This window comes from Elgaria multicarinata, chromosome 9 (assembly GCF_023053635.1).
Source record: "Elgaria multicarinata webbii isolate HBS135686 ecotype San Diego chromosome 9, rElgMul1.1.pri, whole genome shotgun sequence".
NCBI classification, from domain to species: Eukaryota; Metazoa; Chordata; class Lepidosauria; order Squamata; family Anguidae; genus Elgaria; species Elgaria multicarinata.
Genome location: NC_086179.1, coordinates 27,493,067 through 27,508,366, shown reverse-complemented (window position 1 = coordinate 27,508,366; position 15,300 = coordinate 27,493,067). Strand labels below are relative to the sequence as shown.

At 41.0% G+C, this 15,300-nt stretch overlaps 1 protein-coding gene across 3 annotated transcripts in view; it reads right to left on the bottom strand.

The window, feature by feature from the left end:
* MYBPC1 (myosin binding protein C1) overlaps positions 1–15,300 on the bottom strand; it is a 107,878-nt gene that overhangs the window by 53,920 nt on the left and 38,658 nt on the right. For all 3 annotated transcript variants that reach the window (XM_063133365.1, XM_063133366.1, XM_063133367.1), the window contains exons 7-10: positions 14,846–14,894; positions 8,702–8,758; positions 3,154–3,320; positions 745–877 (exon numbers count right to left, since the gene is read on the bottom strand). In XM_063133365.1, coding sequence (XP_062989435.1) covers positions 745–877; positions 3,154–3,320; positions 8,702–8,758; positions 14,846–14,894 — 406 coding nt within the window. The remainder of the gene's footprint in view (positions 1–744; positions 878–3,153; positions 3,321–8,701; positions 8,759–14,845; positions 14,895–15,300) is intronic.

The following is a 15,300-nucleotide window of genomic DNA, read 5'->3' as shown; positions in this document are numbered from 1 at the left end:
GTGAAAGCACGGGTTTTTCACGAAAGCAGGGGCAACCAGGTCCCGTCAAGACAGCGCCTAGGAAATGAAGATGGTGGGCAGCTGCAGATCGATCCTTTCCTCTGCAGTGCACCCAGCCACCAAGAAAAAGAAGGGGGGAAAGAAAAAGGTGCTAAAAACTCTGGTTTCATATGAGTTCCTTGCTTAGTATGTTGTGGCTCAAACCCTCATCTCTATCTTGTATACAGTCATTTGCACAAGTTACTTGTCTTTTGTGACTAGACATGCCTCCCATGGCAGCCGTTTTGTGGTGGTGCCCACAGCAGTTTCTAAATGGGGCAAAAAAAGTTACCTAGCCCTGGTCTAGCTTTTCTAGAGCTGCAAAAGTGTAGACCCACCAGTCCTCAGCAACCTGTGAAAGGGGGATCAAGCCTCTTAGAAAACGGAGAAACACAGACCCAGCAAGCCTGTTTCTGCAGATGCCTGGTCGCTACTGAAAAGACTGTGTCTTTTGTACTCACGAACCACCCTTGGAGGTGGACAAGTGAGAAGGCCCTCTATTGATACCCTCAGTTTATGGGCAGGCTGGTACGGGTGAACCTTTTACTGCTTTACTGCTTCTGAATGCAGAGGTTCCATCTAACTGTCATGACTAATAGTGCTTGCCTGGACTATTTTTCCTGAACTAATCTAATTCTTTTAAATAAGGATATAAGAACAGAATAAGAAACATTTTGCAAATTTAAGGTAGTGGTCCATACTTACTTTCCACTTGGTCGTATTTCTTGGCCATTTTTATACCACTTGAGTTCAACTGTTGGATCAGCCAGCTCCACCACAAACCTTACTCTACCTCCTTTATCCACTTGATATGCAGGGTCCAGAATCTTAGCAAAAGCTGTTGGAGGACAAAAATGCTGAGGTTGAGAAGTAGAGACAGAAAGTATTTAGAAACAAGTATATTGTCATGAAACTTTACAATGTCTAAAAAACAAAAAAAACAGGATACTAAGTGGGTTTATTTAACTGTATGATCTGGTTTGGACATAACAACAATCCAAAGCTTAAACAAACCATGGGTTGTTTTGAATGGGCAGGAGTGAGCAAGTATGCTGGCTCCTGATTGCTTAGCTACTCCTGCTGCACTAAGCAACCCAGGGACGGAGCATTGTTTAGCACAACATACAAATCTGGAATTGTGGGTTGTTGAGAGAAAAACAAACCAGACTTGGAACCTATGGATCCCAAGTCTGAGATGTTCCTCCAGCAACAACTCACAATTCCAGATTTTCACATCATGTTAAACAATTTAAGAATGGAGCATCCCTGTGTTGTTTAGCACCACAGCAGTGGGCGGGAACCAGTATGGTCCCTTACTCCTGAACAACCCATGGTTTAAACAAACCAAAGGGCTGTGTTGTCTGGCCAGCCCTATGTTTAAGATATTTCAAATGTTATATTGCTGTTTAAAAATGTTGTTACTCACCATCAGAACTTGGGAATAAAATAAATGCAAATAATAATCAGGCCAAAATATACACTTCTGAGGACAATACTTCTTATGTAACCTTGGTAAGGGCTGCTTTACACGGATATCAGAGAAGAACTAGCTTGAGGCCCATCAAGTTTGATAGGAAGACGAGGAAGGGTTCCAGTTCATTCTCCTTGACTCCTCTACTTTGCCATTTCCCATTCAAAATTGACACCAATGCCATGAGTGGAGCAAGAAGCAGAAGTAGGCCTGTTTTTCTAAACTTAGCTTTTCCCACCTGTTCCCTTGAACTGAATCTGGCAATCAGGTACTGGGGAAAAGGTGAGGGACACTTCCCCAACCCTCCAAACTCAAGAGTTGGGAGAGGGGAAGGATGCCACAAGAATGTAGTGTATCTTCCCCTGCAAGCCTGGAGATACCTTCAGGAAACTGAGAAAAGCCATTGCTCTACCCCTCATGGGATCCCTGCATGAGTAGTGGGGGCAGGCTTTCCCCCATGTCAGTATTGTCTTCAGGTCCATAAGAAGGAATGGCAGCGATTCACTTATAGGGGACAAAGTACAGTCATGACGCATGCAGGCACAACACTGAAGTAGGAAGTAAGAACTGTCACACACACACCTGTGAGGATCTCAACGTCTGAGTAAGAAGTAGGTTTTGACCCCTCTCAACTGTGTCCCAGATCGTAGCCTGTTCATTTTGTCTCACAGAACTCAGTCGGAATCGCTGTAAACTGTACTGATGTTTAACTGCATTGCTCCAGTCCTTACAATGACTGGGTCTACTAGATCCAGGTGCCCTATTTATAAGCATGCCAAAGTATGACTAGAACAATGGGAAAGTCCAACAAGAGAGATAATAGTTGGAACTTGCAGAAAAATAGCTGAATGGATGGATTGATAGTTAATATGATGAAGCCACAGCTTCACAGCCACCCTGGGTCTTTCCCCAAAGCTGCGCATTGAAAACGTCAGGGACTTACCCCAACTTTTTCATTGGGAGCGAGATCAGTAAGGATCTTTCACTGTATAATGTCGCTCCAGGTTCAATCCAGGGGGAGGGCCTGGTGGAAGGCAACCAACAATTAATTGCCTTTCCACCAGGAAGTGGGGGGGGGGCTCTGGTACCCAGCTGGCCACCAGAAACACACACTCCCTCCTCAGCACCAGGATTTCTTGCTGCCGCAGGTGTGTAATACCACAGAGTTTTGGAGGGAGGCGTTGCCAACTCGGTGCCGTAAAGACAGGCTCCAGGTGTGGTCAACTTGTGGCCCTACAGAAGTTCTGGCCTGCAACTCTTGATCCCTCACCACTGGTTATACCGGTTAGGGCTGATGGGAGTTGTAGGCCAAAACATCTGGAGTGCCACAAGTTGCCCACACTTGATTTATTTGGTAAACAAATGTTGAGTGCCTGCCCTCCCCAAAAGGGACAGCAGCTTTGTGGGGCTGCAAGGGCTAATTGCTATAACAGGTATCAGGAAGAGATTCCGCAAGTTTGGTTTCTCAGTGCTCCAGTGACAAAAGAAGTCATACTTGGCAAAATCCTTCATGTGGCTCAGTTGTCTTTGAAAAAGAAAAAGCAACTTCCAAGAAGTATTCCTGTCTGAAAGAAGATTTTAGGAGGAAATTTCTGTTGGTTTCCTGGAAAGAGATGGACATTTTTTTTCTTTGCTTTCTCTACCTGCAGTCTTCTTTTCTTCCCTGCGAGTCCGCTTCAGACGTTTCAACATGCCCCTCAGGTCAGTGATTCCATACTGAAATGCAATTTTCTCATAGTCATTGGGGTTTGCATTTTTCAGAAGCTCCCACACATCTATGTCAGGTTCATCAGGCTCTTGATTAACCTCCCTAATTAGGAGTGAGGTGGAAGAAGGAAAGGACAAGGAGGGTGGGGAGAAGGGAGGCAGCACAAGTTAATAAGACACTTCTGCATTATGAAGTGGGCAAGTGGGACATTAGATCCAAAGAAGGGCAAGTTTGAACTGTTTTAGCTAAGCCCAGCTTTAAGGCAAAATCTTAAGGATGGGTCTGAGCTAGCAAAGTTGGTTGTGCAGTCAAATATCCATACGGTAGAAGGGGAGAGAGGTAGCAGGAGGCATACTTACCCCTTGTCTTCTGTGTGTTACATTTTACAGATCTTGAGTTAGCCTTTTGAATTCAAACCTGTGAGATTTCACATGAAAGAAACTGGAGCTCTGCACCAATTTATTGTTTTTCCATATATGGGATTCAACTGACGGGAAAAAACCTGTGAGTTGTACTTTGAAACATATAATTTGTGAAGGATTTGGGATTATCAGAAAACTATTGGATCAGCCCCTAAACATGAGAGTCATCTGGAGGAGTTTATTATTAAAGGTTAAGTCTGATTATTACAGGGGATTTCGTTGTCTCAAAAAAGAAAGTTGTCATAATTACCTAATAGCTTAGAGCCACAAGTAGCTGATTTCTCCGCACTACACTTTGAATTTATGAGTGAAATCCACATGGATGCCTGCCTGCCATTTGGTCAGACAGATCTGAGTGCTGCCAGAACTGTGGTGCTGGAGGACAGTGTGGCTGCGCTCCAATGAAACAATAACCAACCGTTGACTATTCAACCCACCGTTGGTTAGTGTGTTGTCTGAACCCAGTCTGTGACTTCAAACCCTTCAAGATTACCATCCCCATGTGACTTGACTGCAACAGACTTGAAAAATAATCTTGGAGGAAAGAGGAAATGACCAGATGAACTCCCTCTGATACTGGAAAGTTCTTGTTAATTTTCCCTGTGGAGGGTCACCATGCTGTTTTTACCTGTCATTTTCACATGAAAAAGATCCCAGTTCTCAAAGAAATAGTTATCTAAGACTCCAATGCATGGAACATATATTCAGAAGTAATGTCAATAATGAGAAAATGATTGGTAACCTCATGGTGACTTTATCATGTCAAAAATAAATGAATATGCTGGGTCTGGTTCAAAGCTCTTCCTAATTATAAACTGATTTCCATTCTGGAGGAATAAGCATAAAACGTAATAAAATATATTGAAAATATGGTCTTTGGAAAAAAATACCCAAGGAGTCTCTTTGTATTTATATAGATGGAACCACCAAATCATGGGGTGGGGGGTTGGACTTTTGGTTAATGGAGTAGCGGCAAAATACGGAGGCTCTCGGCCGTAAAGCTTTTGAAAGATAAAATTCCATCTTTAAAAGCAAAATAAATGTGAGTACTGACCTGGAAGCTGGATTGGAATGACTCTAGCATTGAACTTGCTAATTAAAACTGACTCTAATGCAGGTGAGGCGTGGCTACAACTCCCGTCCAAGACTGGCCTGCATTGTCAGTATTATTTTACCAGAAAATATAAGCAGCTATGAGAGACAAGGACTACTAACATCTTTGGATGTGACTTTTATTATATGGTATTTTATTTTGCTTTTTCGTGCTTACAGTTCACAAAGGTTGGCTACTTACTGCAAAACACTGCTGTATCAGTGAGGCTCCACCTTCCCAAAAGTCAGATCAAAATGCAAACATATCCCAAAGCAGACATACATTAAGGGGACGAATTCTCATTTCAATATGCTGGTCATCCTAGCTGTGGCAACCCCTCTCAGTTGCAGTGAGAGGTAGGATTGCACATGCATCAACAGGAGCCAAGATGAGAATGTGCCCCTTAATGTTAGGCAGTTGTTGAGAATGAGGATTAGTATATCCTGATTTTCAACCCATTATAAGAAATGCTCCTCCAGCCTCTTCATATACCTATTTCAACCAAAGAGGAAATCCTTGAGCAAGAAAAATCTATGTCCTGAAAATGAAATGGCTATTCCTGGGTGGATAATGGGCAAGAAATTTCATTTGTTTTAGACAGATCTATAGTAAAGAATGTATTTTTTTTATTCCACTCTAATTGATGTCTTGTTAAACATATTTTTTCTTAAAAATAAATCAGTTAAATACTTGAGTTCTTTTGTTCCATATCAGATGAATTTGTTTAGCTTCTACAGAAATAGATAACAAAATTGTTCCAGCAATCTAAAAGCCAGTAAGTGCTTTATTCTGTTTTTATTTTCATTTTATCCTGTACACCGCTCCGAAATTTTCAATGGGGAGCGGTATATAAATATTCTAAATAAATAAATAAATAAATAATTCATGCTGATTCCAGAGTTAAAGTCTTGCTATCAACTATTAAGTTCATTACACTCAAGTAGTTAAAATCAAGCCAGTTTCTGAAAGCTTTTGTTTTGGGGAGTGATGGAGGTAGGCTTGTGTCCAACTGCCTTCGAGACTCGATGGATTAGGTTCCCATTGACAGTTTAGATAGATTGCATCTGGTCATTAATGTAAGACAAACACTCAGCCTTGAGGAATGCAATCATGTGTCTGTCTAACCATTTGGCCGCTGGACCTTGATATGAGCTGTGATACAAATCTGACATCCGTCCATGTAAATTGGCTTCAGTCCCATTGAAGTCAATGATGCTGAACAGGCTCAAGTAGTTTGTGTATTCCACTACTACTAATTTATAATCACTCCAGAGTCAGAATGTATAGTATGAGCGCTCAGATTTTTTTCTGAAGGGAGATGGAAAAAAATGGATGTCTTCAGTATAATCCAGTGAAATAATGATAAAATTGTAACATGGTGTTTAGTATAACTAGAAACACAGGAATGGTTGAGATGTTCTTAAAGCACTTAGATGATAAATAAAGCAGTTCATAAAAAAATAACTATACTTAAAGCAGGATATGGAAACCTCTTCTAATCCCCATGATGACTTTCAGTATACCATGGTGATAAAGTGTTAATTGATTGACTTGAAAGTCTAATCTGCCCATTATCCACACAAGAGTTACATTTCTATAGATCTGCATGCATGCATGCATGCATGCGTACATACATACATATCCATATAGAATAAATTAATGTAGCACTCATAGCCATAATTCCACACTGTCACAAAAACTCATAAAAAATCTTTCCACACACAAGTTGTATATTAGTAGAAAATAACAACAGAAATCAAGCCAAGCAAATGCATTTCAAAACCAATCTTAGTATGAATACAACTATCAAACTGAGAATCCAAGGTAGGGAAGAGAAAATTAAGACCTGGCAGGATGAAACGCACCAAAGAGGGTTTGGGATTTATTCTTTGCTGCTATGACTTCTACACAGCACCAACCTTGCTAAAGCTAAGCAGGTTCGCCCTTACTGGTCAGTGTCTAGATGGTAGGCTGCCTGGGAACTCTCTGTACGCTGCCTTAAGTTTCATGAAAAAGAGGCAAGAAATCAGGGCTGCCCCAAGATATTTTGCCACCTCAGGTGAAGGACAAGATGGTGCCCACCCATTCCATATATAAAATCTGACTAGAATCATTTATGGCGAGCACACAATAAAAGCCTTTTCTACACAAGGCTTTTATTGTGTGCTCACCATTCCTCATTCATGGAAGTTTGTGGATGCTTTACAATGTCATCCTCCTCCAGAGCTTCTCCTATGCTTTCCAAACATTTTGGTGGTGGGCTTTTTGACTGGAGAAAATCTGGTAGTTGGAGAATAGCAGAATGGAATGCTAGTGTAGGTGCAGTTCCACTATACTACAGTGCCACCTAGAGGTTAATAAGCATGGTAGCTATTTCATCAAGTTAGGCTTTTTTTCCCTACAGAAATTAACAGTGTGAAAGAAAATTCCTTCTAGACCATCTTGACTATGACCTAGGTCAGAATACTTTTGGACAGAATTTAGGATGCCTGGTGGTAATCTTTTAATTGAATTTATACCAGGGCTCTTTTAATAGGGCTGAATATGATATTTTCATGAACACCTATCAAATGATAAAAGGGAGATCTAATAAGGCCTAGAAGTGTCTAGCCAAGAAGCAAGATATATCTGTCACCTATTTAAAAGCTTAGGCCCAGTATGGCAAATGATTAGAGTGCTGGATTAAGACTGGGGAGACCCAGGTTCAAATCCCCACTCAGCCCCCTCGCTCCCTAAGTGATCTTGGCCCAGCCATTCTTCTCAGCCTAACCCACCTCACAGGGTTGAGGATAAAATGGAGCTATGCACACTGCTCTGAGTTCCTTCAGGGAAGGACTGGATGAAAATATAAATACATTACAGCAATTTTACCAAGCAGCATTTTAGCAGGAATGGGGACATGATCCCTCCCCTGTACCTCACATCGCTTGTGATTCAGAGTCTTCACACAGATGGTTCATTTTTGCACTGTTCATCTCCCTCAAAAAGGTGTCAGGGAAAATCTCATGAACGCAGCAAAACCTGGATCATCTGCATAGAATGCCTGCATCAACCATGTCATGATTTTATTTCCATGGTGGAGGAGGGTAGCGTCATTTGTGTGCCTCCTTCTGCCACGCAAATGTAACTCAGCTTGTGAAGTCTGAACAGCCCTCAGTCTTGCAACCTAAAATGGGCATAATTGTTCTTTCAACCTCATGAGCAGAACAGGATCTTGAAAACTGAAATCACATGTAAAGGACAAACAAGTGTCTGAACACTTATTCATTTTGTTATTCATATCTGGGGATCTGAGGTGCAGGTGACAGTGTCCTGGATTATTCTGATTTTTTTAAAAAATGCTTCCATTTGCCTTCTGAAATGTTTCCAAGTTTATAATACATTATCAAATTCCAGAGTTGTCCAGCTTTCCTTTTAACAGCCCATGGCAAATATATATATATATATATGCATGCATTATTGAAATTCAATAAATCATTTTGTATGCTACACCCCATATATGGTCAGCATTTTTAAGAGCTGGTTTCTGTTTTTTTTTTTTTTTTTGTAATTCCTCACCAGGATCAACTGCCTGAATTTCTCATCCCCATATAGGAAAACACACACATGCAAGCACAAAACAAACACCAATATAGTACTGGCACCTCCCAGTTAGACCTCTTCCCATGTTATAATTTAGTGACATAGGAATGCTTCTCTGAGGCACTCCCATGTTGGTAAGTCATAAAATGGGTATCAGACCTAAGAAAGTGCAATCATAGCCTAAGATTTTTGCGGTTTCTTGTCACCATGCTGACAGAGTTGGCTTAACTCTCAGCACATTTTGTCCCTTAAGAATTAAACTTTTTAACACCAAAAGGACATAACATTAACATTTTTGGAGGGATTAATTCTACACCTGGTGCTTTCTGTGTACGAGCCTAACCATTTTCAATCCACACCTGCTCAGTTCATTGCTTGGTTCTCACCTACGTTTCAGGAGACCACTAAAGTCAAGTTCTCCTGCATCCTCTTGTCCTTCACCGCTGTTATTAATAAAAACAAACAATAAGATCAAGTCTTTGTTTAATACCCAGAGAGTCAGACAACTCACATTGCATACATTCCCAACACCCTAAAAATGCACTACTATAGAGACACACAAGAAAGAATCTTATGTCAACACAAACTTGTATTCTTTTTCACAGGATTTACAACTCCCGTTAACAAGCAGTTGTGAAACATGAACACAAAGGTTTGTATTGCTCCAAGTTACACTTGTTCAGGCAAATCCTTGTAAATCCATAGACGTACATTTGCCTAAATTTGTGTTATACGTTCCTGTAACACAAATGTGTTTTGAGGCGAGTCAGCACAAAGGGCTTTGTTTTCGACTTCTACCAATGTGCCTTCTTTACAAAAAACAAAGGGCTTGTGCTGAGCTCAGTTATAAAATATAAAACAAGTATTTGCATTGTTGTTTGTGCTGCATATAACAATGCACAGCTGTGCAAAATATCAAATAGTAAAACTACATTTCTTTTAAATGTGTCAGTGAGGGTGAAATTTGGAAACTGAAAGTCCACCCCTCATACACATACAACATGTTGTACAGTTTGAAATATTAGATAGAGTCATTGTAGGGGGCGGGTTAAAAGAAGGTGAATTCCTTTCTAGAATATGTTTAGCAATAACAGTATCATTGCAATATTTATGGACAGCATATTCTGCATATTTAGCATATTCTGCATATTTAAGGATTCCCCTGGCACCGAGTTTGGGATCCTGATGAGAATCCAATCTTTGGAGAGACAGGGGTTTGGTTACATAGAAGGCGCCTAGTCCTCATGTTTGTGTAGTTGTATAATAAACTGAAAAACGTAGTCAGTATCTAATGAAGAAAGAAAGAAGAATATTGAAAGAGGTTTTCAGTGCTCAGGCGATGGGGCACCAGTGGCCTGCACAATACCCTCTCTGTCCCATAGCTACAGTTTTCTTTCCCCTGAATACACATCCAACCCACATCTCCTTTCTTACATCACTGCATTCCCTGTGTTACTCCATTCTTTGCAAAAAACAAATTCTCCAGAAATAATCTCAGAAGGGGAACAAATTATATCAAGTTACTTGGCTTATTTCATTTATTCGGAAATCAGGATTTGGATTTTCCTGGAAGAGAATCTGGTTTCTGGCTGTGACACAAAATATATTAACCTCTGTTTACAAAACAAACAAATCCTGAAAGTTAAATGGGCAAGGATTGGATTCTTCATGGGGCGTCTCACTTTATGGCGTTTCAAAGCATTATCTTTTGTTTTCCATTGGCCATGGAAAAGCAGCATCCTTTCACATCACACGGTTGCCCAACTGAAGATGAGTGCCTGACCTAGAACATGGGTGTGGGGAGAAAAAGGAATTGGGGAACCTATAGTTGCTACATCTTCCTGCAGTACCAAATATTTGGCTGAAAATATATGGATGGGCCTGGCCCAAATTCCCCCCATCCATATGTTAGCTGGACAGGATGTAGTGGTGGACACTGACCCCAAAGCATTCAGTTGGTCAAGTGTCTTTCTTTAGTTATAGGGGACTGATGATGCACTATTAATTTATTAGTACCATAGAAAACATTAACCTATAGGCGATTTAACCAAGATCTTTAAAAATCAACATTATTACATTAATAGTGTCATAAGCTTTTATTTCTTCTTTTTTGTGTGTGGAGTGGGGAAAGTAACAGATGTCCTGTTTATTAAGCTAGTAGGTCTGAATGATTTGTGGGAATAGGATGATACCTTATACCAACTGATGAAGAGGCCTCTAGCCCAGTACAGTTTGTGCCATAATAAATGTCTTAGGCCTTAGCTAGACCTAAGGTTTATCCTGGGATCGTCCCGGGATTGTCCCTGCCTGCTCCCGGGATACCCTGTGTGTCATTTACATGAACAGGGATGACCTGGGGATGATCCTGGGATAAACCTTAGGTCTATCTAAGGCCTGAGTCTTGGTTGTGATTCTTAGTCGTTTTTGCCATAGGCAAGGTCATTTGTACATTAGCCCAGTATGGTCTGTTCTAACTGCTCTCTAGCATCTTTCCAGACAGAGATCTTCCCCATCACTGCTACTTAACTGGAGGTGCCAGGGATTGAACCTGGAACTTTCTGTGGATAAATCTGTGCTCTGCCACTGACATATAATCCTTATCTAAGCCTGGGATATCTCCCCTCCCCTCTAGCACAATAATGTGGTGTTGATATTATCAACCACCTCCATCACTGCAAACTGGAAGGCAGGAATAGTGACCCCCTTCTCGCCGCCTGGGCAGCAGCAGAGAGTGCCCTCATTCAGAAGACACCTTAAACCAAGGCTTTAACTTTGGTGGTTAAGCCAGAAAGCCAGGCCATGTTCAGAAGACAGCTTAAACCATGGCTTCAACCATAGTGAATAAGCCTTTTTGCCTTAAGTCACCGTGGTTAAAGCTGTGGTTTAAGGTGTCTTCTGAACACAGCCTGGCTTTCTGGCTTAACCACTGTGGTTAAAGCCGTGGTTTAAGGTGTCTTCTAAATGGGGCCATTATTAGTAAGTGAGGTATTAACCTACATTGGAACAACAGTCCTCCATGCAAGTCTAGTGAATTCCACTGCAGAAGAGGGTGCAGAGCCTTTCTGTCTATGGAGTAGATCTCCGTAAGGTCCTCAGGAGTCGTTCCCAAAATCTATAGGGATGGAGTCCCTAAACTGACCACCAGGTATTTCCAGAATGCAGTAGTAAACCGAGGTATCTTGTGTGTTCACATCTAAATATTTGTCATCCATCACCATATCAATGCACGTTTGTGTCCCTATATGGGCATAAGATGGCGGGAGGATGAGGGGAAGAGACAGAATCACATCATACCAGATTGTTGAATTGGTAGAGGGAAATGTACCATGATGCAATGTAGGGAGAGCAAAAGGTATGTCTAGTGGATGACAACACAAATCTTTAGGTTAAATGATGTCTATATCAAAACTTCCATGATATTCGCCTAGTCAATTGTAAGTATTTTATAAATTAAAGAAATATGTACATATATATCTGAGATTGCAAATACTACTCACTATCAAGTTCAGGGTAGCATTGCATAGGTACTTTTTGGGCTCACCCATATATCATGTACACATGTAGTTGTATCCAATGTTAGTCCTACTTAAAGTAGAACCATTAAAATGAATGGGGCCTAAGTTAAAGTAACATAGGATATAACTCAAGGGAAGAGATTATAGACCTTTCTTTCATGTAGGGTATTAAGGATTGGGATGTCAAAATACCGGCATTTGCAATAAATAAATAAGGAGAAACCCTGATGACAATTTCCCTTGCTGTGTACTCACATATGGCATAAGAACATCAGAAGAGCGATGCTGGATCAGACCAAGGGTCCCTCTACTCCAGCACTCTATTCACACAGAGGCCAACCAGCTGTCGAACAGTGACCCACAAGCAGGACACAGTGCAACAGCACCCTCCCACACATGTTTCCCAGCAACTGGTGCATACAGGCTTACTGCCTCTGATACTGATTCTGTTCTGGCAAAACAGAAAATGTCCTGGGCAAATGACACTTGTGCAGTCGCTTGAAGAAGTCAGCTGTGAGTATCTGCTGAAGAAACTCACACATGTGCGTCCTAGTCTGGCCACGCCTTGCAAGCATAGGTGGTCTGATCCACACCCAGAGCTTCCCCATCTGCAAATGTTGTGTTTCACTTAAATTATAACGCTCTACACATTCTTTTGCATGTATATGTTCTCCTATTGAAATAAATGGAGAAGCCCACAGGTGCAGGAGTTTCCATGTTGATCTGTGGGGATCAAAAGCACTGAAACAATGTGGCTGCTTCCTGATGGCCTGGACAAACCATTGGGGGCCATAACACTGTTTCAGTGAATGTCTGAAATATGGTGAATAATGACATTGACATGTGAATTTTGACAATCCCAGGTGAATGATAAATGTATAAAAGGAAGCATGTATTTCCCTGCTTCTCAGACATACATAGATGAATGCTGACAATCTCTCTCTGACTATGCACATGGTACCATGTCTCCCTTTCTTCAAAACCTTCCTCAAAATCTCCTTCTCCACGTAGTTTTTGGCTTATCCTCAATCTTCAATTCTAATTCCCAGCTGTAACCATGCTTTATGAACAGCTATATGAGATGATGTCAGAAACCTCTTGCTCCCATGAGGCTACCTCAGGTTTAATACCAACTTTGGACGCCCTGCTGTCTGTCCTGTACATGTGTGGTATCAGGTGAATGAGTACAAGAGACAGGGCCTTCTCAGCCATGGCACCACTCCCTCCCAATGGAGATTTGCCAGGCACCCTCTCTTCCCAGATGGTCAAGATGTTTTATCCAGACTAGCTTTTCATCAATTACCTGCTGTTTTATGCTGTCTCTACTGATGTTATAATACCACTGGCTGCATTTGGAAGTAATACTAAGCCATAGTTCAGTGATACTGAAGTGATAAAGACTGGCAAAGGTTGATGATTGCATGCTCCTCTGCCTCCTCTTTCGGCATAGGTGCGAGGAGGAGATTGGAAGCTTTTGCTTCTGTTTTCAACTAATAGCAGTTACTTGTTTTGTCTGATCTGAGAATTCTGGTTAATTTTAACTATGCTTTAGGTTAAAGTAACTACAGTTTGTTTAAAAATGGAAGTGAAAGCTCTCAATCTCCTGGAGGCCAAAGGAGGAGAGGGAAGGGGTGGGCAGAATGGTTGAGTCAACTGGACCACATCTCACATATTTTTAATTATTGCTATTTCTCATTCTTAGCTGAATATGTAATTTTATTGTGTTATTTTGTTGTATGGAATAATTTTTCTTTTCATTGTAAGCCACTTTGGTTATTATTTTAACATAGGAGTGTATAAATACTAAATAAAATAAAATAAAATAAAATAACTACATTTGCCCACATTCTTCCCTCCCTTTGGTTGCCTCTCCTTCCTGCCCTCTGTTGTTTTTCTAGGGGCTGCCTTCACGGCCCTGGGTAATCCTCATGCCAAAAAGGGCGCATAGGTTTCAGAGCTGTCCCCCCACCCTCATCCCGGCTACTGGCAACCAACTGGAGGTCACCTTCATCCAAGAATCATCTCTACAGTGAAGCTGGACAGCGGAAGGACCGTATTCGCCTCGCTTGAGCCAAAAAAGTTGGGGTAAGTTCCCAATTCTTTTTTTCGCAGCTTCACAGGAAAGCCCCATGGTGGCTGCGAGGTAGATGTTGCATCTTCTAACCTATACAACGCCACCGTGCAGCCACTACAGGATTTTAAAGCATATTGACAGCCCCCCAAAGTCTATTGTGCAGTCCTTAAGAGGAGGGATCTTTCTACACTGCTTATGTAAACCTGTATAGCACCATAGACACTGATGACACTGAATAATAAATAACAACAACCTTTAGGAGATTGTAAATATTCATTGGTATCTCTGAGCTTTCGGATATTTCATCACGTTTATCTGGAATCGTAAATATTCACATGTTAATTGTTAATGTTCACACAATTTCATCGCTCACAATTTCACCATACACTGTGAAATATACATTATGACCACTACATGGAAAGTGCTTGGCATTTTTGTGTGCTCATTTTAAGCACACGGTAAGCACTTTGTATGCATCAGTTCATACAATACGTTGGATGTTTTTCACCCACACCACTGCAAGACTTTCTTCATTCACGTTTGCGGTGGAATGATCTCTGCTTTCTTGCTGCATAGCAACAGTTCACCTAGTGGAAACAACCACTGAATGGAATGATTCACAGCCTCCACATGGCAACCTTAATGTGTATACCAGCCATATGTTACAGGAAATGGAGTGAGAATCTTAACTTTGCAGTGGTGGCAGAGACATTTCAAAACCACAGTCTATAACTGTTAGCACTGACATTTCCCTTTGTAGCATCTACTTCCCTCTCATTTTGCAGTGCCATTTCTAAACGCCAGTTACAGTCTTTATTTATTTCTCTTCATTTTTATTTGAACCTGCTTGCTATGCTTGGTTTTCAAAAGGTGGTATAGTGTGTGTAATGCTTTCAACACCCGATACTGAAGAAATCTCCAAAATCACTACTTAAAGTTACCTTCTTTTGAATGCAGACCGGATATCTATTGATGGCGCAGATGAAGATTCTACAAAAAATAAATTAAAACAAAATGTAAAAGTTTGGTCTCTGTAATTTGCAAACACAAAGCCTGGTCAGAAAGTGATTTAGATTTCAGTGGCTCACGTTATAGAAAGATGTGGTTTTGGCAGCAGCATTAGCTCAATATTGTGTTATGATTTTACTAACCTAATTCATCATTCCTACATGGGTAGACAGAGTTTCACTGGGAACAGACAAAAGTGTTGGTCCTGATATCAATATTTCCTATGGGCAATATGCTATGCTGTCCACACACCAGTAGGACCCATGGCTAGTGCAACAGTGTAAAGGAATGGGAAAAGACATCAGTTGAATAAGGAACAAGCAATGAGTCAGAAAATCTAAGTAAGTAGCCATCACTTCTGAACATAAGTTCTGGGCATCCAATAAAA